This window comes from Phoenix dactylifera, chromosome 14, assembly GCF_051530095.1.
Source record: "Phoenix dactylifera cultivar Ajwa chromosome 14, Ajwa_hap1_PhDact_Kaust_v1.1, whole genome shotgun sequence".
Lineage (NCBI taxonomy): Eukaryota > Viridiplantae > Streptophyta > Magnoliopsida > Arecales > Arecaceae > Phoenix > Phoenix dactylifera.
In genome coordinates this window covers 25,230,488-25,257,601 of record NC_143203.1, presented here as the reverse complement: position 1 = coordinate 25,257,601, position 27,114 = coordinate 25,230,488, and the positions used below count along the sequence as shown (strand labels likewise).

The following is a 27,114-nucleotide window of genomic DNA, read 5'->3' as shown; positions in this document are numbered from 1 at the left end:
CACCATTTGGTTGATGTTTCGGTTTAAAAATCTGAAAAAGACTTACCTACAGTTCCAACTTGGAGCTCTCCAAAATGTCTGAGCAACCCAATCTACCAAAAAAAAAAAAAGTAGTTCTCTCTTCGCAATTCTCTTGCTTTAAAACTATAACTTTTGTTGCATGAAGATGGAGTTAAGATTGTGAATAAGAGAAAGGAATTTGTTTTAATATTTTTTAGGAGCCCGGCTGTAGAATTAACTACTATTTTAACAGTGACCACTTAAGTGAATATTGGCGACCAATTCGAAGCCTTACCAACATGCTATCCGTTCAAAAAGTCTGAAGAACCCCGTCTTAAAAGAAAAAATTCTCGTTTGACAATTCTTTTCCTTTAAAACTACATGAAACTCAGTTTGCTGGATGAAGACGGAGTTGAGATTTTGAATAGTAGAAATGGATTTGTTTAAATAATATTTAGGATTTTGGTATAATTAACTCTTGTTTTTGGAATGAGAGTTGAGTAAAGACAAAACTATGATGGGACCATTTCAAGCAACTACGACGGTAGACCAAATCCCATAACATCCATGGAAGCACCTCTTCTCCAAAATAAACAACGAACGTAAGGGTAGAAAAGTATAGGAGATCGTGAAGTCATGCAGTTTCCAATGAAATATTTTAGTGATGAGTGTTTCTCCTTTTCTCACCACCGCCCATATAGAACTTTGCACGCTACGTAACCCTCTCTAGTCTTAATAATAGATTAGTTGGCAAGATCATTGACCACCCCACCAAGAAAGAACCACCTCTCTCTCTCTCTCTCTCTCTCTCTCTCTCTCTCTCTCTCTCTCTCTCCCCCCCTCTCTCGCTCATACACGGATACGGAAACCAGTCTCCTTCCAAGCTTAACACTTCAATTAGCTTTTCTCCGACAAATTGATCAAAATGAAAAGATGTACTCTGATCATATCTTTTGCTACGTTGAGCCAAGCTATATAGTCGAAGTAGAGAAGAGAATTTCTGGTTTGATATTCTTTTTTTTCTTATTGGCTTTACAAGTAGTACATTATTACCACTGCATTTTCTGTTTGAAAAGAACTTAAACTAGATATAACTCCATGTAAGATGGTTTGTTGGGCAAAAAAGTGGAAAACTATAGCTGCAGAAGTACTGGATATGAAATATAATGATAGAGCACAAGTAACTCTTTCTAGCTACCAAATAATGTGTCTCCGACTAGCTTCTCTAATTATAAACATCTTAATTCAAGCAAAATCATTGTCTTGAGAATTAGAAAGGTGAATATAATGTCAAGAATGTTATCTTTTTCTGGGACATAGATGATAAAATTAGGACTAGTCGTGCAGTTTCCCAAGAATATGATGGCCATTTTTCTCTCTGCACATCCACATGACCAAAGTCTCGAGTTTCTTTTCCTAGATTACATAGGGAAGACAAATTATTCACACTTTGTGTCTCCCCTCCTTTTAAGTGTTGAGGGAGGTAGATTTAGGACAGGGACAAATATGTGAAGATGCCCTAGATCCACTAGTTCAGTCAACAAGATCACACAGACATGCAAGGGGTTCAAATATCCATTTCTATTAGCTTTAAGCAAGAGAGACAAAAAAGTTATGAAAAAATACTTCTCAGACACTTCGAAGGAGGTAGATTTAGGGCACAGGCAAACATGTGAAGAAGCCCTAGATCCACTAGTTCAGTCAACTAGATCACACAGACATGCAAGGAGTTCAAATGTCCATTTTCATTAGCTTTAAGCAAGAGAAAAATAAAAAGTTATGAAAAAATTCTTCTCGAACACTTCGAGGAAGGTAGATTTAGGGTACATACAAACATGTAAAGAAGCCCTAGATCCACTAGTTCAGTCAACCAAATCACACAGACATGCAAGGAGTTCAAAAGTCCATTTTTATTAGCTTTAAGCAAAAGAGACAAAAAAGTTATGAGAAAAATTCTTCTCAAACACTTGGATCGATTCCTTTCGATTCCATGCCTTTACCATAGATAGGACTAAGTCTTCACTCGAATGGGAGTTTATGGTGTTCTCTTTCTTGAATCCAGAGAAATGTTTGAAATGGCTTTCGGTGCATCCAAAAGCCATCTTCTAATTGGTCTAAATCAGATCGATTTAGCGCATTCTTTTTAAGCATACCTTGATTCCTCTTAAGAAAAAATTGTATGTGCCCTCTCCAACCAAAGGATGAGTACAAAACAAAGTATTCTCGCACAAAATTTCACCAACTAACAAGATCTAAAGAAGTACAAAAATCGGAAGGAGGAGATAAAAGATAATCAAAACTATTTTTCAACAAGTTTTAGGTGAGTATGGACTTTTGAACATCATGTAAGTCTCGAATTTATGGAAAACATTGAAAGAAAAAAAAATCTACTCCCCGTCAATCCAATAATGCCTTCCTCCTTTACTCCATATGGTTCAAGACTTTCAAAATTTTTTGAAAGCTTTTCAGCCGAAGTATGTAACGTTTTCATTTGGGTTGATGTAAATGGAAAAGGAAGAGGAAGAGGCAGCAGAAGCCGGAGGAGGTGGTGAAGTTTGGATTGAGGGTGGTGCAGCCACCGACACATCCACAGGAGCAAGAAAAGCAGCATGAGATGCAGGCAGAACCTGAACACTAGTTTGCCTATACTTAAGCTTCAAGATCTCAGCCCTTGCTCTTTGGAGCTCCGCCTCCAAGGCCTGAACTTTTTGCTGCAAGGCTGAAATTGCCCCCATGCATCCATACACTGGGTCTCTTAGCCTCACGCTCGCCTCGTAGACAAGGCTGTTCGCTGCATCAGCTCTCTGGGCCGTGGGAACCTCCTAATTAATTAGTCATAGAGAAGTATTTACATCACAAGAACTTCATCACATAATTTAAAATGGAGAAGATATGATAAAGGATGTAAGATTTCGAGGAGAGTGCATGGGGATAATACCATGAGCATCTTGGAGACGTTGCTTGCACCGAAGACCTTATGCACCGATGCGAACTTTTGGGGCTCATGTGGTGAGAAATAAGGAGAGAAGGGGCACTCTTGAGCACACCGCCGCCTCAGGTGTTTGCAAGCGGCGCAAGGGGTTATGATGTTTAGGGTTCCCACTGGGCTTCCCATAGGATCGGTGGCGCCATCGGCTTCTCTCTTAATCTTCTTGCCAACCTCATCAAATCTCTCCCTGAGGGCGTATATACAACAAAAACAAAAAAAAATGTCTAAGCTAAAAAAAAAATGGGTCTACATGTACTAGGGTTATGGTTTCAGTGTATTCAATGAATAGCAAAAGCCGGAAAAGGATGAGTGATATGTCTTATGTTCCCTTTCTACGGAGCAAGTGAAACAAGGATAGGGATTTGGTGCTACTTAAGGACAACACATGAAAAAAAAAGAAAAAAAGGACTGGTGAATGTGATTTTTTTTTTTTTTTTTTGAGAGAGAGAGAGATTAAAGGTAGCATAACCACCACAAGGAAAACTGGTGAAGGTCATAACGCCAAGACAAGAATCTAAGGAATATATTGTTGAAATTAAAACCAGTACTGATAGATTTTTTTTTGTATTTTTGAAGTATTTGTTTTTTCCTACACCTTACCTTTCTGTGGACATTCAGGCATGCTCCTTGGCAGTGGAGATGGAGCTCCGAAGAGAGAGAAAGAGAGATGAAATTAAGCAGAAATATGGAATATGAAGAAAGAAAAGAGTGCTTATAAGGCAAGATGGTAAGGAAAATGGGGCGCCTAAGCAAATATCATAGGCAAAAGACAAAAGGGGAAGAGAACTATAAGAAGATGGTGAAAGGAAGAAATGGAGGATTTTGTTCGGCTGCTGCTGCTGATGTACAGGGACTTGTTCATTGGAGAAGAAGCTTGTACTGGTGGAGAAGCTAAGAAAAGACTTGGAACAAAACGAGAGAGAGAGAGAGAGAGGGGAAGGCTCTTCTTCTGTTCCGTGATGCCAGCTCTGGCCTTTCTTCCTCACGTGGACTGCCCTCGTATGTTGACTTTGGCAAGGAATCAAAGGAAAGGTCTTGGCTACATTGGGATCTTCGTTGTTTAGGTTTTGAAAGGTCGCTTGAGTCTTGGGATCTATTTTTGGAGTTAATAACAAAAATCAACATTAGAATGAAAGAATTTTCCATATACGGAGAAGGAAAAAAGCATGTGTAATTCGCTTATGTGAGAACTTACGGATAACACATGGTTATTGCGTGCTAATTGTAATGTTAACCTGGTAGTTGGATGTCTATCTCATAGAAACCGTCATTGATGGCTAAATATTGTTATGGAATCTCTCTGGAAACAATTTTCGCAGTACCAATTGTTTGGGATCAGCGGCAAAAGGATGCAACTGATCAGATATGTCTTCCGAGAGAGAGAGAGAGAGAGAGAGAGAGAGAGAGAGAGAGAGAGAGAGGATACCTGCATACAATGGCAGAAAATTGATTAAAACTAGATGATGCTAAATTAAAATAGATAGAGAAGGCATATTTATATAGACAATTATGACTCCCAATGTTTTTGTAAGAGCCCGTGCGAGCCCGTGTTTAGTCCCACTTCAAATGTTTTTGTAAGAGCCCGTGCGAGCCCGTGTTTAGTCCCACTTCAATTGCGAGCTGGGAAGATCTTGGGTGTTTATACATACTAGAAAATCCAAATAATATATCTTTCGACTAGTCATTTTAGGTAATTTGCTAGGTTGTTATTGATAGAAAAATGCAATCAAGAAATAATAACACCACAAAATCCCTTTTCCTCTTTGTGCAATCATATGGAATGTTACTATAATTCACCAAGCAACAATAATCTCTATTATATACATCAACAATTAACAAACAAAATAATCAAACAATCCAAAAAAAAGAGGCAACACAATTTTAACGTGAAAACCCTTCGATGTGAAGAAAAATAAAACTACGGGACCTAGTTCAATCAAAATCTTTCACTATTTAAAATAATGGAATTACAATAGGTCCTCTCTAATTTACTAGAGGCTACACAAACATCATTAAGATTAAATCTTTGTTCCACAAAAAGAACATTTATCACCAATAAAGCGGATTTCAACAATAAACGACAAAATAAATGATGGATCTCACCAAATATTGATACTTGAAATAATCAATGGAGAAAGCTTTTCAAAGATCCAAATTATTCAATCTGTAGCTCTTAGTGCCGGAAATAATATACTGAAATTTTAGCCAAATATGAATAAAATTAACCATCCAATCATCTAATAATGTTCCTATACTTCTTCTCCATTTTTTTTTTGTTTCTGCGGTTACCCCATTCCCAAGCCAAGGGGTTTGAAACTGCCACGTTATCTTTTTTTTTAATTATTAAATGATGTGGGTCACATAAAGGAGGGACCACACCACTAGTTATGAATAGCATAGAATGAATCCAACTCATGGTTTGTGCAGGCTATAAAGCACTGTAGCAGTAGCACACAGGCTTTTTGAGGTTGACAACAAACTAATTATGATATTTATGATTAGATTTGATTGGATTTAGATTAATAGCCGAGCAAGGATAGCTAGACTTAAATATTGTAGGGAGTACGCAAAAGTCGATAGAGATTGGGAGAGTTTAAAATAGCTCGTGTGTGCTTATCATAAATTTCTCGTATGATAGAGAGATTTTGAATACTTATACAGACCAAGAAGTATATTTCCATTGATTTTGTGGTCCATTAACAGCATGCCAAGAGAAATACCACCAATCCAAGCATTCCAATTAAAATATCACCAATCCAAGGATCATCCAAGACTGAGATTGATAGGCCATTTCGCATAGACCATAAAAATTTATATTTTATTAAATCACTTCTCTTACAAATGGCGTGTGATACTGCAAAAGGAGAGGATGGGTTGTGTCAGGATCCATTGAACTTATATTTCTATGAAGTCCATTTTGCTTGGCAAGGCTTTATTCCATAGCGGGGTCAATGAAACCCCTAGACCAAAATCAGCTCTGCTGCTACAAACAGTGTCCCAAGAGTTTAAATGAATTAAGTATCCTCCTCCCCTTGAGTTTTTGGCTCAATTTTATTTCCCCGTCAAGAGTTTACCTTTAAAGTATCAGCTGAGGAATTCCTTAATCAAATGGGCTCGAACTGGGGCCCGGACCAAGATAAACATATATTTCCGTGACATTGACTTTATTATCCAGCTGAATCAATGTAAAATTTTATATTAGAAATCAGTCCATCCAAACTTGAAGCACCGGCTGGCTCATTTGAATCTCTTTATTCAGCTCGCAGTAAACACTACTTTTATTTATGGATGCGATGTTTTCAGTTCTACCTTATTAGTCTAGACCATAATATCCCAACAACTCAGAAGCTACTTGTTGGGATTTCATTCATCAGAAAATTGGGCCATCAAACTATACCAAGAAATACTTGTTGGGATTTCATTCATCAGAAAATTGGGCCATCAAACTATACCAAGAAACGTATACCATGCGGAACATGCTTGCGAGGCTAGGCTGGTACCTCAAGTGATACTTAAGAGGGTTAAAGCCGTTACCCCCCGACCGATTATCTGGTCCGGTCACATAACACGGCTGTATGTATCTTAAAATAATGCCTTAAAAATTATGCAAGGCTAAGATGAACAAATTTTTAATAAGTCCAGAAATTCAAAATAGTAGATAAATAATTCAACTAAATAAATCCACTATGATCAAACAATCAAACTTATTCAATTACATAATTTCAAATATTTATTGATATCAAAAAATAAACTAACTAGCTAATGACTCCATTGCTCGAACTCCAAACCCAACTCAATCGAGACTACGCATTCTGCGACTTTGAAAGGAAAAGAAAAGAGATAGTGTGAGCTTTACAGCCTAATAAGATTTTCCATACATCCATATTGATATAATAATATAATTCAAAAATAGCAGATAAACAATATTGGAGTGAAACCATAAATCATCGAATCTCATAACAAGAATCTAATATAACTTAAATCGTTATATTAATATATATTGTTTATCACAAATTCCTAAAAAATATTGTGAGTGATTCTATATATCATCCATGTCTCATTAACAGGATCTGGATCCATCAACAATTATCTTTCAGTTTTTGACTAACCAGGGCCATGCTTTAGTCCATGATCGGCAAGTTCAACTACCATGTTTCTATTCGTCCTGGGGCTATCCATAATGCCATGTTCCTTTCTTTGATGAGGCCATTCCCAATGCCATGTTCCTGCTGTAACGAGGCTATCCATAATTTAACGCAGCTAGTTCAAATACCTCTTTCATAACTATCAATTCAAATATAATATAAGATTTATTTCTTTCAAAATTTCAAGTAGATGGTATCATATTCCAAATATCTGAAAATGCCATCAGCATCTGATACATGCATATAATATAGAAAATATAAATAATTGTATCGGCAATCGTATAACATCAATAATCAACCATGCGGAACCAAAATCACGCAATGCATAAGTAAATATACATGCAGATGATCATGTCCAAAGATTCTTACCTTTATTGGTAGCATACTCAAATACAACGAACACCGATCGACTTCTCGATTTACAAACTCGGAGGCAAAGTATTCTGCTCAACACCTTCTTGCCCGGACAATTGCTTACCTACAGAGCTGGATTTCATCGTCAGAATAATCTTAACCATCCATGGATTATGGTCAATGATCATAATAAAATCGATCCAAAACCCTTCCCACGGCCACATAATGTTGACTCGAAACTCTTCCTAGGGTTAATGGTCATTTTTGGTTTAGCTAGATATCTGGATTCTCTACTAATTTGTAAGATATGTAGCAAGAGAAAGAGAAAAAGTAGAGAGGCAAGAGAGAGAGAGAGAGAGAGAGAGAGAGAGAGAGAGAGAGAGAGAGAGAGAGAGAGCTCTCCTTCAACATAGGGAAAAGCTCCCTCTCTCTCTCTCTCTCATTGATGGCAAAATAGGGGAGATGATGTGAGACTAGATCTAGCGGCTGACTAGCTTCAAACAGGGTGGTCACAGCATCCTTGAAACCAGAAAAGGAAAGAGAAGAAGATCTATGGCTATTACCTCAAATGCGGCAAGGTCTCGCGGCCGAATCAATAGTAAATTCTCCAGAAAATCCTCCATAGAAAAATGCTCGATATCGCACTATAAGGGCTCGTTTGGTTCGCGGGAAGTATTTTCCCTGGATGTCCGGGCTGGCTTTGCCAGCTGTGGTAGTGGTAGTATAGTAGCCCTCGAGAAGGCGTGCGCCCTCCTAGGAATATGATTCCCAGGAATCATATTCCTAGGAAGAGGATACCTAGGAAAGTATTTTTGGCATGTTTGGTTAACCATGGGAAAGTGATAAATTTCCAAAGTGCTCATGTTTGGTTGACCATCCACTTTCCTAGGAAAGTTATGTATAATTCCTATTATGCCCTTAATAAAAATTAGTTCTTTAATGCCTCTTTAATGCTTCTTTAATGTTGAAGGGTCTTTTTGGAAAAAAATAAAAAAGGAGTGATTCCCACCTCATGGGAAAGTAACTTTCCCATGTTTCTCATGGGAAAGACTTTCCCATGAAATATGGGAATCATATTCCCATGGGAATACAACTTTCCCATCTCTCTCCTTTGAAAACTCCAACCAAACAAGAGGCATTTCATTACTTTCCCGTTGACCATACTTTCCCCCCTCCTTTTCCTGCGAACCAAACGAGCCCTAATTGAGGGACTTCAAAGGCAGATGTTAGAGAAGAGAAAGGAGTCTCATTTATGGACAAAATTGGAGGCTTAGAAAAAGTAGCAGCAGCCCTAGACTCCTCCGCCCAATGGAATCGGCTCACGTGCGAGGCGCATGAGTCCTATCTCATCTTTTGGGCTGGCAAGCCCAATACATAACCGAGCTGATCAAATGGAGCAAGCCCTCACAAAAACACTATCACAACTCAACCATAGTAGTTGGAGTGCAAGGAAAAAAAAATAAAGATCATGACCTATCAACTAGTCAGATAATTGCTGAGTTTACAAAGTTTATATATGATAGTTAGGAATTGATGTGAATGGTTGTATCGGTCTGGCCTCGCCTACCACTCAGCTAATCACGAATTTTTCTCTTAAATCGGAGGAGTAATCTGATGGCTAATCTTTAGCATTTTCCAAAAAAGACTCCTCCCTGAAATTTATAGCTTATTATGAGATTTCATATGACTATGCTGTTCATTTTTAACTCTATTTCACTTAAACAAAGCACCTCATGGGTTGGACCAGTGCCCTGTGAATCACGTGAGTTAGCCAGGACCACTTGAAATGGCAGTAATGTCAAGGAGTTCAACCACCTGCTTATATAGTGAGTCTTCCATCAGTGCATCTTAAAAGCACCCAAGTTTTCTTTTAGGAGGCACTAAAGATGAAGAGTAGTTTAGATGTGCATTGGATTTTTTAATAGTAGAACACTTTCTCGAGTGCATATCATGCTTGATTCCAATATGTTAACGTTCGTTTTTTTTTTCCGCCATTAATTTGATTATATCATTCTACAAGAATTTAAGCTTGCCCAATTGTCCGGGCCTGCCCCTAATTGACTACTTACTTTATGATGATCTTTATTTTTTCATTCTTTTCCTTTTGGCTATGATCCATCTTCAACAGGCATTGCCACTTTGAAGTTAAACATGGTGCTTAAGGAGTCGGAACCTATTTTGAATTCTCCTTGCCGTAGATCATTGTTTTTACCTTGTAATTGCCCTCTGGCACGTCGAAGGAAATTAAAAGAGGTACCTCATTTAGAGTATGTATCATAATTGAGAATACTCCGGAACGACCGTCGATATGTCCGAGTGGTTAAGGAGACAGACTTGAAATCTGTTGGGCTTCGCCCGCGCAGGTTCGAACCCTGCTGTCGACGCAAAATTTTCTTTTCACCCCAATGCCTTTTTTTTCTACCTTTTTTCTTTTTTATATTATTGTTTTCCGTTGATCAAAAATTTGGTTCTATTTTCTTAATCTTTGTTACATCTCATGGAATCAGATTCATTGGCATGAAATTTCTTATAGAAAATCGGTTGAAGTGAAATTTGCTTTTCGTACATGCACTTGGACGGCTTGTTTTAGCACAACAAAGATATGAACTGGGTAAATGGAAATGGAAAAGAGATGTTTCCAATTCCTCAAAGGCTCGTGTGTGAACCATCAAAGAATAATAACCATAAGGTCGGTACTAAAATACTTTTTTTTATAAAGTTGATGATTCCCACCAAGAATTTGATCGCCGGGTCGGGCTAATTCAATACGAATCAGTACTGAGAAGCATGTGCCCACAGTTATTCTTAAAAGACAACAGACGCTCTCAACGGCTAGGCGCCACTCTCTTTCTGAGTTATTTCAGCTTCTTCATTCTTTCGTGCCGCGGTGAACGAAAAATCTCTTTAAAGTCAAGTACAATATCGACTTGAATAAAACTATAGCACAGAGGAATGCTAAATGGATAGAGTTGGGAGGAAGCCTCCCATACCAACTAAAGGCTACACCAGACAACGAGGCCGAGAACTGGCGGAATAACAGACGCTCGTCGTGAGCCGTGTTTCCACAGCTGGTCTCGAAATGAGCGATGTGCTCGACCGGGTCTCCGGTCCCATCGTAGATCCGTCACTGGGGCATAACAACATTTAAAGGAAAACGGACGGATGCAGTGGTAGCGGGTCAGGATATGGAATCTATTGTTGGATATTCACCAGAAAAAAGTCAGAATATGGTTCTTATGGGTGGTTTAACAAGATATGTTCCAATTACAAGAACTACTTTTTTATTAGGTACACTTTCTCTTTGTGGTATTCCACCTCTTGCTTGTTTTTGGTCCAAAGATGAAATTCTTAATGATAGTTGGTCATGCTTCGTGATTAGGAAGCGGATTTGTGAAAATCCCCATAGACGGGTTTTGAGGAGGACACTTGTTAAGAATTCATTCAAGAAACATTAATGCCATAAATTGCTAGTGTTTGCACTTGTATAAGTTTTAGCACCACTTGTTAAGAATTCATCCAAGAAACATTAATGTCATGCCATAAATTGCTAGTGTTTGCATTTGTATAATGCAGGAGGAGTCAAAGGATAATTAACGTGTAATTAGGTAAGTTATAGCTAAGTTCATCCCACATTGGTGGTATAGCATGATTTACAAGTAATTGTACAACTAGGAGCAACTCTTCAAATAAATCTTGGAGAGAGTTGACACCTAAAAAATTTGTTAAGGGTAAATTATAAATTATAGATGGGCTAACCCTGGTTTTCCAATTTTTTCTCTCAGAAAAGAATGTAATAGCTTGTAATGATTTTAAGTCCCAGCAACAATCAACATCTTTGTTTTTTTTGCCGACATTCGATATATATATTTCTATAAAACTAAAGAGATATACAACCGGCTAATAAATGATCTTATGTTCAACCTTCTCCCCTCTCTCTCTCTCTCTCTCACGCGCGCTCAGTCACTCATCGGCTGGCCCTCGTGTGTTGCATATGCGAGAGTTTATGAGCTCAACTCATGTTTAACCTGCAGATAATTACATAGGCATACCATGCATGCTACATTGAACTATCTCTATCCATTGTCTTTCTTTGCACAAAATTTTTTTACCTCAACTAATCAATCTTTTTTCTCTGAAAAAAAAAAAAACTTTTGGTGGAACCCATTTGCTATGCATAACGTGGAACATTCACGAGAATTAGAGTATAAAATTTCCAAAAGATGAGAAGGAAGTGCAGAGTCAGGATTCAGAATTTCTAAACAAGAAGAAGGAAGAATAGAGATAAGATCATACTGGGTTTCTCGATTGGCCATATAAATTGTAAGCCAATATATTTGCAGCACTATTTACCTTTCTGAGATTTGAGCTATATCAAAAGAGACAAGGAAAGCCACCATGCACCAACAATCCTGAATGAAGGAGTGAGAACCATTAGCGTCAGAGGCCATATGAGCCAGCTATTTGATGACCGATCTCGAAGAATAGTATGCCTTCAAGGTCCGTATGGCCTGGGCTAGCTCTGAATTCCCATGCTCAATGCAACTTACCCATCGGAAGAATAGTATCCTCTATAAACTCTAAAGACGAAGGCTGGTCCGCCATAGGCCTTTTTTCATGCATACTGACGTCGAAACTGATATTGAGGAAAGGAGTTGGTGACTCTGATGCGAAAAAGATCATCTGGAAGGATGTAGAACGTATAGAGGAGCCACATATTTCCCTTACCTCCTCTTATTCCCAACCACACATTTCCAGGAAAGGCTTTTCGGCCACGGTAACTGCCACTAGTAACCCCACGTGGTTGTCCCAGTTTTTTTTTTTTTTTTTTCATCTAACCACTCTATTATTATTATTTATTTGTTTGTTTTTTTTTTGCTATGGCAGGTAAGTAAGACTACACGAGTTCGTGAAATATCCTAGGCAACTCTTCTTTCTGGATCCACAATGTGCCATGAGAGTGGTTAGCCACATACGCAGCCATCCAATCTGCAGCATCATTAGCCTTTCTAAGAATGTGCTTGGCCTGGAACGCCATCCCGTCCCCGGCCATCGTCCAAATATCCCGAAGCAGGAGGTGGTCCCAACCCAGACCACTCGGACCTTCCTGAATCCAACCGACCACGGTGACCGAGTCACCCTCCAAAATGATAACATCAGCTCATAAAACACGGCGAGCATGGCGAATACCCACTCAGGCCGCTCACAACTTGGCTCCGAAAATAGTAGTGTATGAGAGCTGACAGCCACCAGCGGCCACCACCCTCAAACGCAGGTCCCTGATAACAAAACCCACACTACCTCTATTCCCTCCATCCAAAACCGACCCATCGAAATTGATTTTGAGGAAGCTAGAGGGTGGGGGCTCCCAGGTGAAAAGCACAGTCCGTGGCGCTACCTGAGCAAAAGGAGAGTCCCAAATATCCCTAGCTATCAAAGGTTTATCCACTCTGGTACCTCGAATGAGCTCCGCTGCCTATGCTCGGCCCCGCTCCATCGCGAACCTAGGAGATGGGCTGCGCTCGCCGAATGTCCGAGCATTTCTGGCCAACCAAATCTGGTGGGCAATACAGATGGCTTCAAAAGCCAAATGACACAGCTGGAGGCTACCAGACCACTGTCGGATAGCCTGCACAAACTGGTCCCTTTGGCCCCAAGCACCCTATGGGAACCACGTCAACTGCTAGGTCCCCTCGCCCACCCTCAGCAAAAAAGTACATGATCGAGGGTCTCCTCATCCCCACACCACATACATAGCGGGGGTATGCTCACCCCCCGTTTGCTGATAACTAATCTCGTCAGAAGTCTGTCCTAGACCACCTTCTAGAGGAATAAGGCTAGTCTTAGGTGTAGACCAAACTACCAAACCCAAGTATAGTCCATGCCAGCCTCAAGGTCCCGCTCCATGGCCTGGGCAACATCGCCCACACTGACCCTGACCTACAGGAAGCTCGCCAAACTCGGACATCCGATTCCGTGCATCCCGGAACTGGAAGAAGCCGCACCCACTCTACCAGAGGCTCACCGAACACCAGCCTCAACCTACTCTCATCCCACTCCCCCCTCCTGGGGCAAGTAGGTCACTCACTTGTAGACCCTGTACCCCCTCCGGACTAACCATGGTCGGCCACAGTTTCAAGGGAAGGGCATCCAACCACATGTCTCCCCCCACATCAATACTCCTGCCATCACCGATCAGCAAACTAGTGTTGGCCCAGGCCATCGGCAGGTACCTTCCAATCTCACGCCACATAAATGAGACTGATCTCCCACAGCGACCCCCCTCCGATGGCCATAACCGACCACATCTGGTAGCCATAGCCTCGCTCCAGAGGCCCTGAGGCTCAAGAAGGAAATGCATCGCATGACGAACAATGATCGCCTCTCGTCCGGACTGGAGAGTCTGCAGTTCGAGGCCGCTCTCTCTGAGGGGCCGACGGACACTATCCCACACCACAAGGTGTACCCCATGGCCCCCTCCAATCGAGCCCCACAGGAAACCTCGCAAGGTTCGCTCGATCCGGTCTAGCACTGTCAAAGGTACCACTGTGTTAGCCATAAGGTACACGGGCATAGAGCTCAGTATAGACCGAACCAAGGTCAACCTGCCCATCATGGATAGGGATGACGCCCGTCAGCCCTCCAACCTGCTTTGAATCCACTGCACCAAACCAACGCACTCCGAGACCCGCAGCCTCCTCTCGGAGATGGGTATACCGAGATAGTTCCAGACACCCTCCTACTCTGGTATCTAGTTCTTCCTCTATTCTATACGAACAACAAGCCAATACCTTATAAAAAGACAAACATGAAATTATCTAGGTCTAAACTTTTCCGCCTAATTGGATAATCCGAGAAGATTAAATTGAATTTCCTATTAGATTCCGGAATGGGGCAGCCTCTTTGGGCAAGGTCCGTATCATCCCAATACTTTCTAGCCTAATATAATAATCCTGCATATCATAAGCCCGCATGTTGGGATTTTGGTTGGGCGGACTAATAAGTTCGATTCCTGTAACATATTCTTATGAGAATATCGAAATAGACATGAAAACTTCAAGCGTAACAGCACAAGGGTTCCTATCTTCATAAGGTTAAATTTTCGCGACCATCCAACCTAAATCCAATTGGCCTTCCAATCTCCATCCTGAAAAGTTTGGATTTGGAAGGAAAAGTTTCTATTCTCAGCAAGGGAGAGACAAAAACAACGAGAGGCCAAAGAGACTGCAGACTAGACGGCCTCATACGTGGCCAATTACTTCGAAGACACCCTTTAGGTTGGAGAAAGATAGATGCCTTGTGTGCTCCGGAATATATTGTAGTTAGATATTCTTAGATGTTTCCATACTATGATTATATAAATCATCTATTTCAGACGACCGCGTCTCGGTACTGTCTCCTTTACATTTTCTCATCCTTTTTAATTTTATGGGCCGCATCCACATCCGTCATATATGGGTTGCCGATGTATATAAATACTAATAATAATAATAATAATAATAATAATAATAATAATAATAATAAAATTGTCGAAGTATTTCTTCTATAATAAAAACTATAAAATAGAAATCGGCGAGGAGAAGAGAGAAACGGGAGATAGGGTTTGGGATCCGGCCGCATCGATGCTGCGCGCCGACGGCCACGTCCCTCCGGACGGCGGCGCCGAGACGCTTCAGCCAGAGGCGAAGGTCCTCTTCGGGAAGTACCAGGTGGGCCGCCTCCTCGGCCGCGGCGCCTTCGCCAAGGTCTACCGCGCTCGCAACGTCTTCACCCGCCAGAGCGTGGCTATCAAGTGCATCAGCAAGCACGAGGTCCTCCGCTGCGGCCTCTCCAGCAACATCCGCCGCGAGATCGCCGCCATGCGCCGCCTCCACCACCCCCACATCATCCGCCTCTACGAGGTCCTCGCCTCCCGCTCCAAGATCTACTTCGTTCTCGAGTTCGCCAAGGGCGGCGAACTCTTCGCCCACGTCGCCAACCGCGGCCGCCTCCCCGAGGATGCCGCCCGCTGCCTCTTCCACCAACTCGTCTCCGCCATCGCCTTCTGCCACGCCCGCGGCGTCTTTCACCGCGACCTCAAGCCCGAGAACCTCCTTCTCGGCGACCAGGGCGACCTCAAAATCTCCGATTTCGACCTCAGCGCCGTCGTCTCCCCCGCCGCCGGCGACCGCCTCGTCCAGACCCTCTGTGGCACGCCGGCGTACGTAGCGCCGGAGGTCCTATCCAGGAGGGTCTACGACGGCGCCAAGGCCGACATTTGGTCCTGCGGCGTGATCCTCTTCGTCCTCACCGCCGGCTATCTCCCCTTCAACCATCCCAATTTGATGAACCTCTACCGCAAGATCTGCCGCGGCGACTACCGGTGCCCAAGGTGGACCTCGCCGGAGCTTCGTCGACTCCTCTCCCGCCTCCTCGACCCAAATCCCGAGACCCGGACCACCGTCGAGGGCATCGTCGCCGACCCCTGGTTCCGAGTGGAACTCGACGAGAACTGGTTCTTGGCCATGGTGCGGTTCCGCGAGGGCCTCGAAGACGTTGAGGAGGAGCGGGAGCTCAACGCCTTCGACATTATCTCCTTCTCGACCGAGTTCGACATCTCCGGGCTCTTCGACGCGGCAGTGCACCGGGAACGGTTCGTGTCTGGAGAACCGTCGGAGGCGATCCTCGGCAGGGTCGAGGAGGTGTGCCGGGCGGAGGGGCTGGTGGTGCGGCGGAGGAAGGGCAAGCCTGGTTGGGCCGGCAGTGGGGCGGCCGTCGAGGACCAGACCGGTAATCTTGTGGTCTGGGTCAAGGTTCACCGGTTGAACCGGAAGTTGGTGATGGTCGAGGTCGAGATCGGGGGCGAGGCGGAAGGTAACGGGGAGTTTTGGAGGGAGAAGCTCCGGTCGGTTCTGAAGGGTGGGTCGGTTACTGAACCGGCGACTCCGGTTTCGTGTTAGTCGGGCTGCACGTCGGACCGGTTTTCGTGGATTGACACGTGAGACGGAACTTATTCGAATTAGCTGGGCGGGGAAATTAATTACGGCGGTATGAGTATTAATTTGATTCTACGGATAGAATTAGAAGTTTTTTTTTGGCTTGATGTGGAATAGGAGGAACTATTGTTTCTCGGATAACTTAATTTAAAGTTAGTGTTTTTTGTTACCTGGATTTTTCTTTTTGCAGTTTTAACAAAGATAAAATTGAAGATATTTTAATTTTGTTTTATTTTTTGCACTTTTACGGATACAGATTTTTAAACTTTATTAAAACTTTTTTGTCTTAAAAGGAAAAAGGTGGCTTCTCTTTTTATGCTATATATAAAATATTAAGATGGATCCAAATAGCATCAATACGATGATCCTAGATAATTGGTGATCCTTATGTTTGGCATGCTAAGTTACAGTAATTAAAGATCTTTAGATATCCACAAGTTAATCTATTTAGTATTCTATAAAAATCTAAAGACACTAGATATATAATACCAAAACCAACTTTAGCACATTTCATAAAAATATATTTATTAATTTTCTAAAAATATATTAATCGTTATTATATAATTAATATTTTTATCTATATGAATAATATATATTATTTTAATACTAATATTTATTTTGATTTGGAAAATAAGGTAAATAGAATAAAATATTAAATAGTGTTGTAATATAAATATAAAATATAATAATATATTTCTATTATAATTTAAATATATAATTGAGTAATAATATGACAATAACATGATTAATATATATATTATAATATAATATATCACATAAATACTATACATGTAATATAAATATAATATAATATATGTAATATCGATATAATACATAAATGGTATATTGATATACAGCTAGATCGAGAGGTAATTTTTGTTTTCAAATGTCACCCCAAAACCACTATCCTGACGTGCTGTTAGATATCATCCTCAAGGACGAATTTCCATTAATAGGTTGTGATAGGAGGCAAAATGGATCATCCTACTCCAACATGGAGTCATTCAATTCCGGTCGAACGGACCTTAGAGCCGAGCGGGCTGAAGAAGCTCCCTCGACGACAAGCAACGACGCCCGGCTAAAAGTTGAGCAGACCTCGATCCCGTCAAGAGTCAGGCCAATCTCGATCAGAGGCCAGGTCAACCTCAGCTTGCTGAAGGCCCAGCCGACCTCGGCCCTGTTAACCTTGGTCCCGTCGAGGATCCCGCAGATCCCATGCCCAGGCCGCCGAGCGAACAGATCGTGAGGTGCATGGGTCTAGATCTCCTCTCAAATTGAACTTTATCAAGATTAGGATATGGACCAGATTAGTAGCAGTTTCTCCATCAAGTTGCAGGAAATAAAACTTAAGCTACGATTGTGATGGGTCAAATAAAATTTTATTTAAATTCTTTATTTCATTAAAACCAGTCACCTCATATTATCCCGATACAGACATGGCTTGTGCACATGAACACTCTCCTGCCACGAGGCAAGGGTGGATTGGTTTCTTGCGAAATAAGAAGATGACGAAGAACTTAGATTTTGGACCATTTGGAAAACATTGGTTCATTTGTCTCGCCCCAACACTTTAGTGAGCTCCCAGACCGGACTCATAACGGAAAGGAATCCTGTCGTCTGATTCATAGGCCCACCTAAATCCCACTCATTGATATAGACAATAATTTGCAACGGAAATTGTCCTTTAAGATGGGAAGCAATAATTCTCCAGGACAGGATCTATCTCGTAGATATTTTTCCCAGCCAAGCAAGCTCGATCCCTTTCTCTTCTGCTCTCAGGGCTCAGTTATTGGATCCTTTGCATGTTGAATATTTCTATGGGCGACGAAAAAGATCTCTGTAGTTTTAAATTTTTGGTAGGTCAAGACTATAAATTTGAAGTACAAATGATGAACTGTCCCTTGCCCTCATTGAATATAGCAGCTACAAGCCATTGCTGGAAACTCCTTCCAAAGTAAACAAGATTATCTTCAACATGCACAGAAATTTCGTTTCAGAGGCTTCAAATCTGCCATCTTTGATGCAATTGTCAAGTCTTAGTCTGTTTATTGATCTCGTGTGCAAAAAAAAAAAGGTATCCTTTAGTGAGAGCAAAGATGACAGATCCAATTTAAGCACCAACATTATCATGTGGATTTAGGAAGTTAATTTTTCGTCCTTTAACTGCAAAGAAAGGTTATATTCCAAAGAGTTACTGCTAAATTTACCACTAAATGGCTATTTGATGGTCTACCAACTTAATGTTATGATTATCTCACAAGTGAGTAGGAACTGGGAACGTAAGAAAGGACCAGGCCATATCCAAGGATTCTTTAAACTCTATCCGCCATTCATCTTCAGGCCAAATCTTCCCAACCTAATTGCTTGATCTGCCACTGTCCATTCCTGGCTAGTTAAATCTCAAAATGGTGCCAAAAGATAGCTATCCTCCAAAGAAAACTCCAGTAATTAGAGATTGAGGCATACAACTGAGTATATGCGAATTCCTAGTAGTCATCTTTCAGGTGTGTTGGACCTCATGTTTATACAGGTAAAGAATGCTTATACACTATTAGCTGCATAACCTCACTGCTGCTTGAGTCTAAAACCTGGTTAACTGACTTACAAAGTACCCTTGCTCATTAATAATCCTAAGGAGATAAAGAGTGTTTCGAAGAAGTATTATCAAGTATGCCTTTAATGACAGCGAATGTTTCTTCCAGTATTATCAAGTAAGCCTTTAATGGCATAAATAGGGCAGCAGACTGGATGGCTTAGTATATAGCCGATGACAATGGTCCGGCGCTTTAGAAGGCTTTGTCGGATTTTCTCATTTATTTTGGAATATTATTTTGACTGATGCAAATGAATATATTTACTCTAGGATCTGTAAAGCAGCCGGTTCATCGTGCGCGTGCGCGCGCGCGCACAAAAAAAAAAAAAAAACAAAAAGGAAGAAGCAGCTTCCGTTGACCAACAACAGTGATAGGCACCAGAAAAAAAGGAAAAAAATAAAATAAAGGGGGAAAAAAATGGGCAGCAGCTCAAGAAAAAAAAGAACCGTCTGCGTTTCTTCTTCTTTCTCCACCTTTCGTGGTCACGAGATCATGGAACCGGCCGCAGTCAAATGACTGGACGCAATCACGCAAGCTACCGTAACAAGAGTGGCAAGGAAATGAAGTCAGGGTTGGTGGAGTTCGTGTATCTTTTTTAAGGCGAAAGGTGACAGATTCTTAATTATTTAGTCCAAAGTTGATACAAAAGTAAATTGTATGCCATTGTGGAACTGCACGATTCATGACTCCAGTTTCCTACACTGTCATATAATAATAAGGAAGTAGTTTCCATCCATTTATCAAATATTTTTTAAGTGAAAGCTAGGTTGCTCTTGAGAGAGCAATTGATCCTAAATGCTTCATGATGAAAATCGATGCATTAGATATATCAAATAAAAATCCATATTAGGAATCCTTAGTCACGATGTTTCAAGTATGAAACTAATAATTCATCCGAAGATCTCTTATCTACGTATCAAAACCCAAATTTGTCATAGACCGTAAATCCAATCAAATATCATACCTCTGAAATTATGTATTCTACGTCCATTTGATGCATGGGATAGGATTAAAGACCCTTTTTTTAAAAAAATAAAAAACTTGTTTCTAACACTTTAGACATCATAGATTATCGTCAACAGTGTAGGTTTTCATTTGACAAATCTATTCTTGAACTTTACTGCAAAGTATTTAAGACCAAATATTCTCAAAAGCAATTCTAGTTTTGCTCCCATTATCTTTAATTTCCTTCTATGACGAGCAAGTGGATGGAAACTCTCCAATTCCAGATTGCTTGTTTACCGATTAATTCCATCCAGGAAATTGCTTTAGTTGTTCAGGAAGAAGAGGATGGATGGCGGGAAAGAAACGGAGAAGGGAAAGAAGTCGAAGGAAACCTAATGTTGAAAACATCTTTGCATTACACTACTTGCATGATGTCAGAACACTATAATACTGCCCTGCAATTTTCCTCATGCTCTGTTTGACTTGCTGCTTTGAGGAGGTGATATATACCTTAGAGCTAGCTTTCTATAGAAACTAGAATAAAGAAAAAGAGAATTATGAACTAGTTCTTTTAAATTCTGGTTACCATCATTCGGCACGTCTGATGCAGATCAAGGCAGGATAAAAGTTGTAGAATATGTTTTAATTTCAGCCTCTGAATTGCAATTCCACATAAGTGATCCATAACAAATAATCTTGCCAGAATAAATTATATCAGTTTTTACATATATCGCAGGCATAACAGTTAGTCCAGAACCTTCAAAGACACATTACTTATTTGATCAGAACAAGTAATTATTGAATTCAATTGCAAGTGATACTACAATCATCTCAAACTGGCACAGTTTGCAATTTTCCCATCTTTATCGGTTACCTGCTCTAGTCACTAACTATAAATTAAGAATACATCCTGCTCCTGATTTAAGAGATCTTTCGGGTTGTTTTCATAGATGAGCTTTTCATTTGAGAAGACCATTTGTTCATGGCACTTCTCTTTTGAGGCTGGACACTCTTTTGAATCTTCATTTTGTTAACATACGTGTAACTAGAGAAGATCATGAGTAGCACCACTCGGAAATTCACGAACGAGAACTATTTTAGATGGTTTCTCCATGTGCTGTGAGATCCAAGAGACACCATCGGTAAGAAAGGGGCCCTGGATGAATGACAAGATGTCAGAACGATGCAGAATTTGGTATAGTTTTGAAAATATACGGAAGCTTTTCATTTTGGACATGTAATCCTTAAACGGAAGGAAAAAGCAAAGAAGGATTTATTGGCCAACCAACATTGTTAGGAAAAAGCCATGAACTGAAGGGTCAGCTTTGTCCCGTATGGTGATTGATAGTTCTACGAGCTAATAATACATTCTATTGTAAACAATAATCTTCTCTCTGTAGTCAGTAACAACAGCATTTAAGAAGAATTCTAACAGATATTTAACAGCTAATGGCAAGAACATTGTGAGTGCTTTGAATGCAAGCATGAAGATAAGGTCTGACAGGTCCAGCCAACCAAGCAAAATGATAAACCTTGATACAGGCATAAAATAACTGAAGGCAACAAAAGAACAATAAAACAGGTCTATTGGGCAACCAGAGGCAACATAATCTGTAAAAAGAGAACAGGAAATACAGAAGGAAAGAAAAATGACACTTAATTTAGAGTTAATTCAAGCAGATAAAGAGGTAACTTCCTGTCATAGTGCCATCAAAAAATATCCAAAGAAGCATCAGGTGATTAACCTTCTAGCAAGACCATAAACATGTCATGGAAGCAATTAGAAGGCAAATACGAAAGAAGAGATCTCTCTAATCTCAATTTACTTTTGAAAAATTTCCAGCTTGAGTATGAAGTTACAAATAACATTAATTTAAGAGTGGAAGCAAGCCAGACAACAGAAGCGCAGGTCCTGTAACTTCTGTCAGAAATTTTAATGGAGTATAATTACTACACGTCGGCGAATGGTTATCTAGTTAATGATATAGCTGGTTAAAAGAAATGGAAATATGAAGAAAACCAAACACCAACCAAGACTGTGCAGAAGACCAAACGCAATCAAGATCTGATCTGCAAATAGATTCATAACTGACATCTTCTTCTGTAACATATGTTACACATAGCAGAATGTTGATGACAGAATATGCTACTTGCATGCACTAACAAAGCAAATATAATGGTATATTCAATATAAGATTATGAAGCTTAACTTTGATGTGATGAAGATAACTGTTCAAAATATGGCAGCAAATCAGAATGATGGAAGGCTCTGTCCTATAGATACGGAAGGACAAGGCTTGAACTTTCATCTATCTCTTAAACTAGCAGAAGATCCTTTCGTTGCCGGAACTTCCCATGTAAATCCCAGGTTTCATCACAAGCCCTGTCTCAGCCATTTGCTTGACATAGAAGGTGGTTTAATGGGGTTAAGTCCCTAAAACTTCTATGCAACATAAGAATGGAAAGACAAAAGGATTCCTTGTTTTCATAATTATTATGTTGTTATCTATCATATGATCTTGTATGGATGCTTTGGATGGGTTCCAGCTTTTAAAATTGCAATCTTGTACTATCTTTCTTTTCCTGTTCCATCAATGACGATCAATTATAGTATTAGATTCATAATACTTACTGCTAGATCAATTTGATGTAAATTATGCAGATAAAAGAAGTGTAAAGCATGAAATAAACATTGGAAACATCTAGCTAGATTCAATGAGAAACAGAATTTATACGAGCAAAGACAAAAGCCAGCAGCTAGTTTTTGAGAATTATAATGAAATTGTACCTGTTTTCAAGCTCCACGCATTCCACGAACTCGGTCCTTAATCAGCTTCCTTTCCCAATCAGCAATATCCCCAAAAGCATATTCAGGTAGGCTCTCAAAAGGCTCTTTCCATGGATCATTCTTTGCCAGATCATAGGTAGCCCCTTGAATAGCTCTCTTATTAGGACCACAGGGTCTTTTTGAAGTAAGTGTATTGTAGGCTGTATTTAGCTGCTTGGAAGAGACATAACAGTATAAAAAATTATCATGAGGGGGCAATCACCCACCATTTTGCTGAAAAGAAGAAGAAAAACATGTGTAACAAGGCAGAAAGAACTGTCTTTAATTTATAAAAAGATGAAACACACCAAAACCTCGGCATGCTAGTCAATTTTTGGCCACTAACATTGCATGAGAAGGCATGATGGTGACGAGAAACTTATCGCCAACATTTTGGGCTAAATAAAGCAGATAATGCCAAGAATTTGTCATAAATAAGAGCATCTTAACAAACTTACAAGAAAAAAGTCATAATGAACCTTCTTCAATATAGAATGGCAAGTATAGAAGTTCTATTTCTCTTTTCATAGTGTCTGGAAGGTTAAATTAGCAGAAATTAATATCATAAAATAGTAATAAAACCATTTGCATAGACTACCCAAAAAGAGATGCATATATCTTAAAGGTATTTATAGATTCTACTGTAAAAACATGTTATCATGAACACCCATTGATAGAGAAAAGCATTGATGGGGTTGGGGGATTTAATCATTTCAAGTGGGAAGACAGAAAATATATAAGAAGTCAGGACTTACATCCATGTCACAGAACCAAAACATATAGGCAATTGCAACTGCAGGTGCTCTCCCCAATCCAGCAGTACAGTGGATATAAACTCTTCCTTTTCCTTCTGATATAGCCCACTCTAATGAAGACACTGCTTTTGGCAGTTGACTTCTCAGTGAATCTGGATCAAAGTCCTTGGCCTGATGTTACAAATTGAAAAAAAAATCAGCAGAGAATAATAATTCTTTGTCTGAGTAAAAAGAGGAAGATTCAAACTACCTAGCAGGCTTCTGTGGTCGGCTCCCTAGATTTGAAAGTTCAGCCCTAGCACCCTATATTGGAGTATAGTATTTTTCCCTATCTAAGCTATGGAGGCCTCAAACTCATCCGCTTGTAAATTCTTTGTGTAATACTTGCTCGTAAATGAAAAAATAATTGGTGTAAGAATTTTTCACGGAGCAGGTGTGATTAGTCTCATCTACGAAAGAATTTTGAATTCCTCTTCCAATCCGTCCCGGAATGGGCATATGGCAAAGAATAAGAAAAAAAAGAAAGAATGAATTTGTCCAATAGTCACAAATGGATCCTCCATAGGTTGACATCCGATCCGACCTAGTAGTAAGAGATCCGACGGAAAAAGGTAACAGGAGAAAATGGCAAGCATCCATCAACTCACTCCTTCCTTCCAAGAGTAATAGCATGAAAAAGGGAGAAAATGGCTTACCGGCCTTCTCATGTGGAGAATACCAAGTTCCTTGCACCTCTTGACTATAGACTGGAAATCAATCCCCCAATACTCGATATCTTTGTCCTGCTGCAAACACAGTATGTAGGCTACATTCTCCTCTGCTTTCAGATGATCAATATCTTCAGGCTTCTGAGGTTGGGAGCCCACAATTAAACTATCAGTTATGATAGTATAGTTCATGCCTATATACCGAAGTTGGAAGAATGTTAACCTTATTTTGAAAAAATAATATTTTTCTTTAAAAATTGTTTACGATGCACAACTTTGAAAGATAGCAGATCCAATCCATAAAACATTTGAAAAAAAAGCTCCAGACTACTTTTGTTTTTCCAGGTGCCGACCAAGGGATGGCCATAAGCAAGAAGTAGAAAAGAATTATGGCGACCAAAACAACCATTAGCTAGCCTAATCTCTTGCTGTTCTCTTTTCCTTGATAATTATTTACGAAATGAAGCTTATGATTAATCAACCCAAAAAAAAAGGAAGCCTCTTCAGTTGGTGAAATGATGACAAATAATGGCAGTTGTTCCAATTACTCCAAGAAAAAGACTTAAAAATCGAATTATTTATCATTAGATGTCCTAGAGATATTACCATTGTTAGCCGAACAACCATTCCAGACAAAACCAAGCTGATCTACTAGTTAGAGCCAGCTTTGTTCTGCCCATGGTTGAACAAAACCTATACAAGAAACTGTTGAACTTAAATGGCATAAGTTGTAGATATTATGATTACAGAGAATATCAGGGCATCATGCCTCAATTTTTCTCATTCAAGTAGGATGATGTAATCAAGGTTATCATATATCTTTAGGATGGCATCATTTTATTTAATAAGTTTAGTCTCGGTTGATGAGGAGGAGGAGGACAAATCATGTAGTTCCATCATAAGACCATGCATTTTCCATGATTTCTGACTGATTTCATCTGTAACAGGTTAAAGATAACTCGAACAAACATAAACTCATCGTGTTGTCCATGTTGACTTGGTAGACCAAAAATCTTGGATGTTCCATTTTGATTGGAAATTCTGAAAACACCTAGAAACAGAGACAGAAGCAAGAACGAGATCCTAGTGTGGATTTTGGAGCAACTAATTTGATAAGATCACTTTAATGTGTTTATTGGCAGCACATCTTGCCTCAGAGTCTCAAGATTAGGCATACCACAGAAGGCCCAGAGGATGGGATTTCCTGATACAAAGACATAATCTTTGCATATAGAAGTTCATACAAGGCATCCACTGCACTTCTGAGTTCTGACATTACGCCTTATGTCGAAGGCATGCACATTGGCTTTTGATTATCGCCACAAGGAATAATGGGCTTTTCAAAAGGTAGGCATACTTGGGGGATAAAAAAAGGTAAAAATTCAATGAAGTACCATAAGATTAATTGAGCTAGAAGAGAAGAATAGGGCCAAAGTAGACAAATGGTGTTATTTGGAATGAGACATGGATTAGAGCATTGAAAGTTCACATCCTTAACTAAGCTTTTCCAAAGGTAGGCATACTTGGGGGATAGAAAAAGGTAAAAATTCAATCAAGTACCACAAGATTAATCGAGCTAGAAGAGAAGAAATGATTCATCGAGTATATGTTTGGTTAAATGAATGTTGGAGGAAATGATTTTCAGATATCCAGTCGGTAAATCCTGAGACAAAGTAGACAAATGGTGTTATTTGGAATGAGACATGGATTAGAGCATTGAAAGTTCACATCCTTAACTAATACATGGGAAAGAGAGAATCATTATACTCAGTCAATGCGTGCAACATGGGGAAAAAATATATTACCAAAATGGCACACAACCGTTAATTTAGCAGAAAACTTTAAAAAACTAAAGCAATAAGCTAAAGTTAACTTTCTTCATCAACAAATAACAGTAATAAGAACCACCAAATCAAAAATGGCATGTCAGTGCTGCTCTTTCCAAACTTTGAAACCAGTCTCGACAAATAATAATAATAATAAAACAAAATAATTCAGACCACATCATCACAAAATAAATTTGAAGCTGAAATGGATATCAAGGGAACAAACAAACTCAATGCCACGCTTAAAATGACCCCAAAATAGACCACAGTAGACGATTCGGCTAACAAACAAGCAACAGTTTCACAAAGATCAAATTTTTAAGCAACCTTACAAAATAATATACAAAAAATTAAACAAAGGGGAGAAACTTGGATGAGATTTCTCTGCGAGGGGATTCATTTCTCACCGAGGTCATGGTGGTACTCGTACGGGTTCCTCATCATCCTCTTCATGGCGGTATTATAGTCCTCCACCTTGCGCTTGGGGCCGGTCTGTCCTCCTCCAGGGCGGTTCTCTTCGACCGTTCCGCTCCCGGAGATCGTGCAGTAGATCGGGTTCCTTCTGGAACGCTTTCTGAGAGGCTTCAAAGACCCGACGGTCTTCCGACGGAGCAGCGCCTCCTCTTCCATGGATCGCAGGGGAGATTGGAGCGCCGGGGAGAAGCAACCGTTCGCCATCGTCCCCATCTCCGGACCCGCTTTTCGCGCCCTCCTCGTCTCTCGCTATGTCAAAGATTTGATCTTTGCTCGAGTCTTCGTCGGTTCAGTGCTATTTAAGGAGCTTCGGTTGTAGGTATACATATGTAGAGAGAGAGAGAGAGAGCGCGAGCGCGAGCGCGAGCCCTGTGAGGCGAATTAGCAGGTTTTTGTGAGCCATAGATTCTGTAATGTTTTTGACTTTTCTAGATTTTTTCAGGGTGAGCTGAGTACAGCTGAAAGATTTTTAGGAAATTGGTACTGATTTTTGATTTTTTTTTTTGTGAGAGAAATAATTATTGGG

The 27,114-nt window shown here is 40.1% G+C and overlaps 2 protein-coding genes, 1 non-coding gene and 1 pseudogene across 7 annotated transcripts; 2 read left to right on the top strand and 2 right to left on the bottom strand.

Annotated features, from left to right (window-relative positions):
* Nucleotides 1–997: 997 nt before the first annotated feature.
* LOC103708876 (LOB domain-containing protein 15-like) lies at nt 998–8,139 on the bottom strand. 3 transcript variants are annotated; one of them, XM_088710443.1, is made up of 5 exons: nt 8,052–8,139; nt 7,504–7,620; nt 3,590–4,415; nt 2,939–3,176; nt 998–2,822 (listed from the first exon to the last, which is right to left on the bottom strand). In XM_088710443.1, exons 3-5 carry the CDS (start codon nt 3,601–3,603, stop codon nt 2,466–2,468), a joined length of 609 nt encoding a protein of 202 aa, XP_088566569.1. In that variant the 5' UTR covers nt 3,604–4,415; nt 7,504–7,620; nt 8,052–8,139; the 3' UTR covers nt 998–2,465. The 3 variants fall into 3 exon arrangements, with proteins under 3 accessions (XP_088566569.1, XP_088566570.1, XP_038988324.1); XM_088710444.1 differs by having other exon boundaries at nt 7,504–7,612; XM_039132396.2 differs by lacking the exon at nt 3,590–4,415.
* A 1,651-nt stretch (nt 8,140–9,790) lies between these two features.
* TRNAS-UGA (transfer RNA serine (anticodon UGA)) lies at nt 9,791–9,872 on the top strand. The gene has a single exon. It is a non-coding gene; the product is annotated as a tRNA-Ser (tRNA).
* A 5,158-nt stretch (nt 9,873–15,030) lies between these two features.
* LOC103708928 (CBL-interacting serine/threonine-protein kinase 14 pseudogene) lies at nt 15,031–16,930 on the top strand (annotated as a pseudogene). The gene has a single exon (XR_015973191.1). The product of XR_015973191.1 is annotated as a CBL-interacting serine/threonine-protein kinase 14 pseudogene (transcript).
* A 3,742-nt stretch (nt 16,931–20,672) lies between these two features.
* Nucleotides 20,673–26,989, bottom strand: LSF2 (dual specificity protein phosphatase (DsPTP1) family protein). Of its 2 annotated transcripts, XM_008793976.5 has the most exons (5): nt 26,522–26,989; nt 24,277–24,482; nt 23,582–23,752; nt 22,788–22,997; nt 20,673–21,155 (listed from the first exon to the last, which is right to left on the bottom strand). In XM_008793976.5, the coding sequence occupies exons 1-4, from the start codon at nt 26,799–26,801 to the stop codon at nt 22,794–22,796; spliced, it is 861 nt and encodes a 286-aa protein (XP_008792198.2). In that variant the 5' UTR covers nt 26,802–26,989; the 3' UTR covers nt 20,673–21,155; nt 22,788–22,793. The 2 variants fall into 2 exon arrangements, with proteins under 2 accessions (XP_008792198.2, XP_088566821.1); XM_088710695.1 differs by lacking the exon at nt 20,673–21,155 and having other exon boundaries at nt 22,950–23,060; nt 26,522–26,913.
* Nucleotides 26,990–27,114: the final 125 nt, after the last annotated feature.

Bases quoted from the DNA above. Each gene is read 5' to 3' on its own strand.
- LOC103708876 (XM_088710443.1), bottom strand. The intron at 2,823-2,938 runs GTATTATCCCCA...CTAATTAATTAG, and splicing joins ACGTCTCCAAGATGCTCATG to GAGGTTCCCACGGCCCAGAG.
- LSF2 (XM_008793976.5), bottom strand. From the start codon at position 26,801: ATGGGGACGATGGCGAACGGTTGCTTCTCCCCGGCGCTCCAATCTCCC. The intron at 24,483-26,521 runs GTGAGAAATGAA...TTCGGTATATAG, and splicing joins CGAGTACCACCATGACCTCG to GCATGAACTATACTATCATA. The intron at 22,998-23,581 runs GTAAGTCCTGAC...TCTTCCAAGCAG, and splicing joins TTTGGTTCTGTGACATGGAT to CTAAATACAGCCTACAATAC.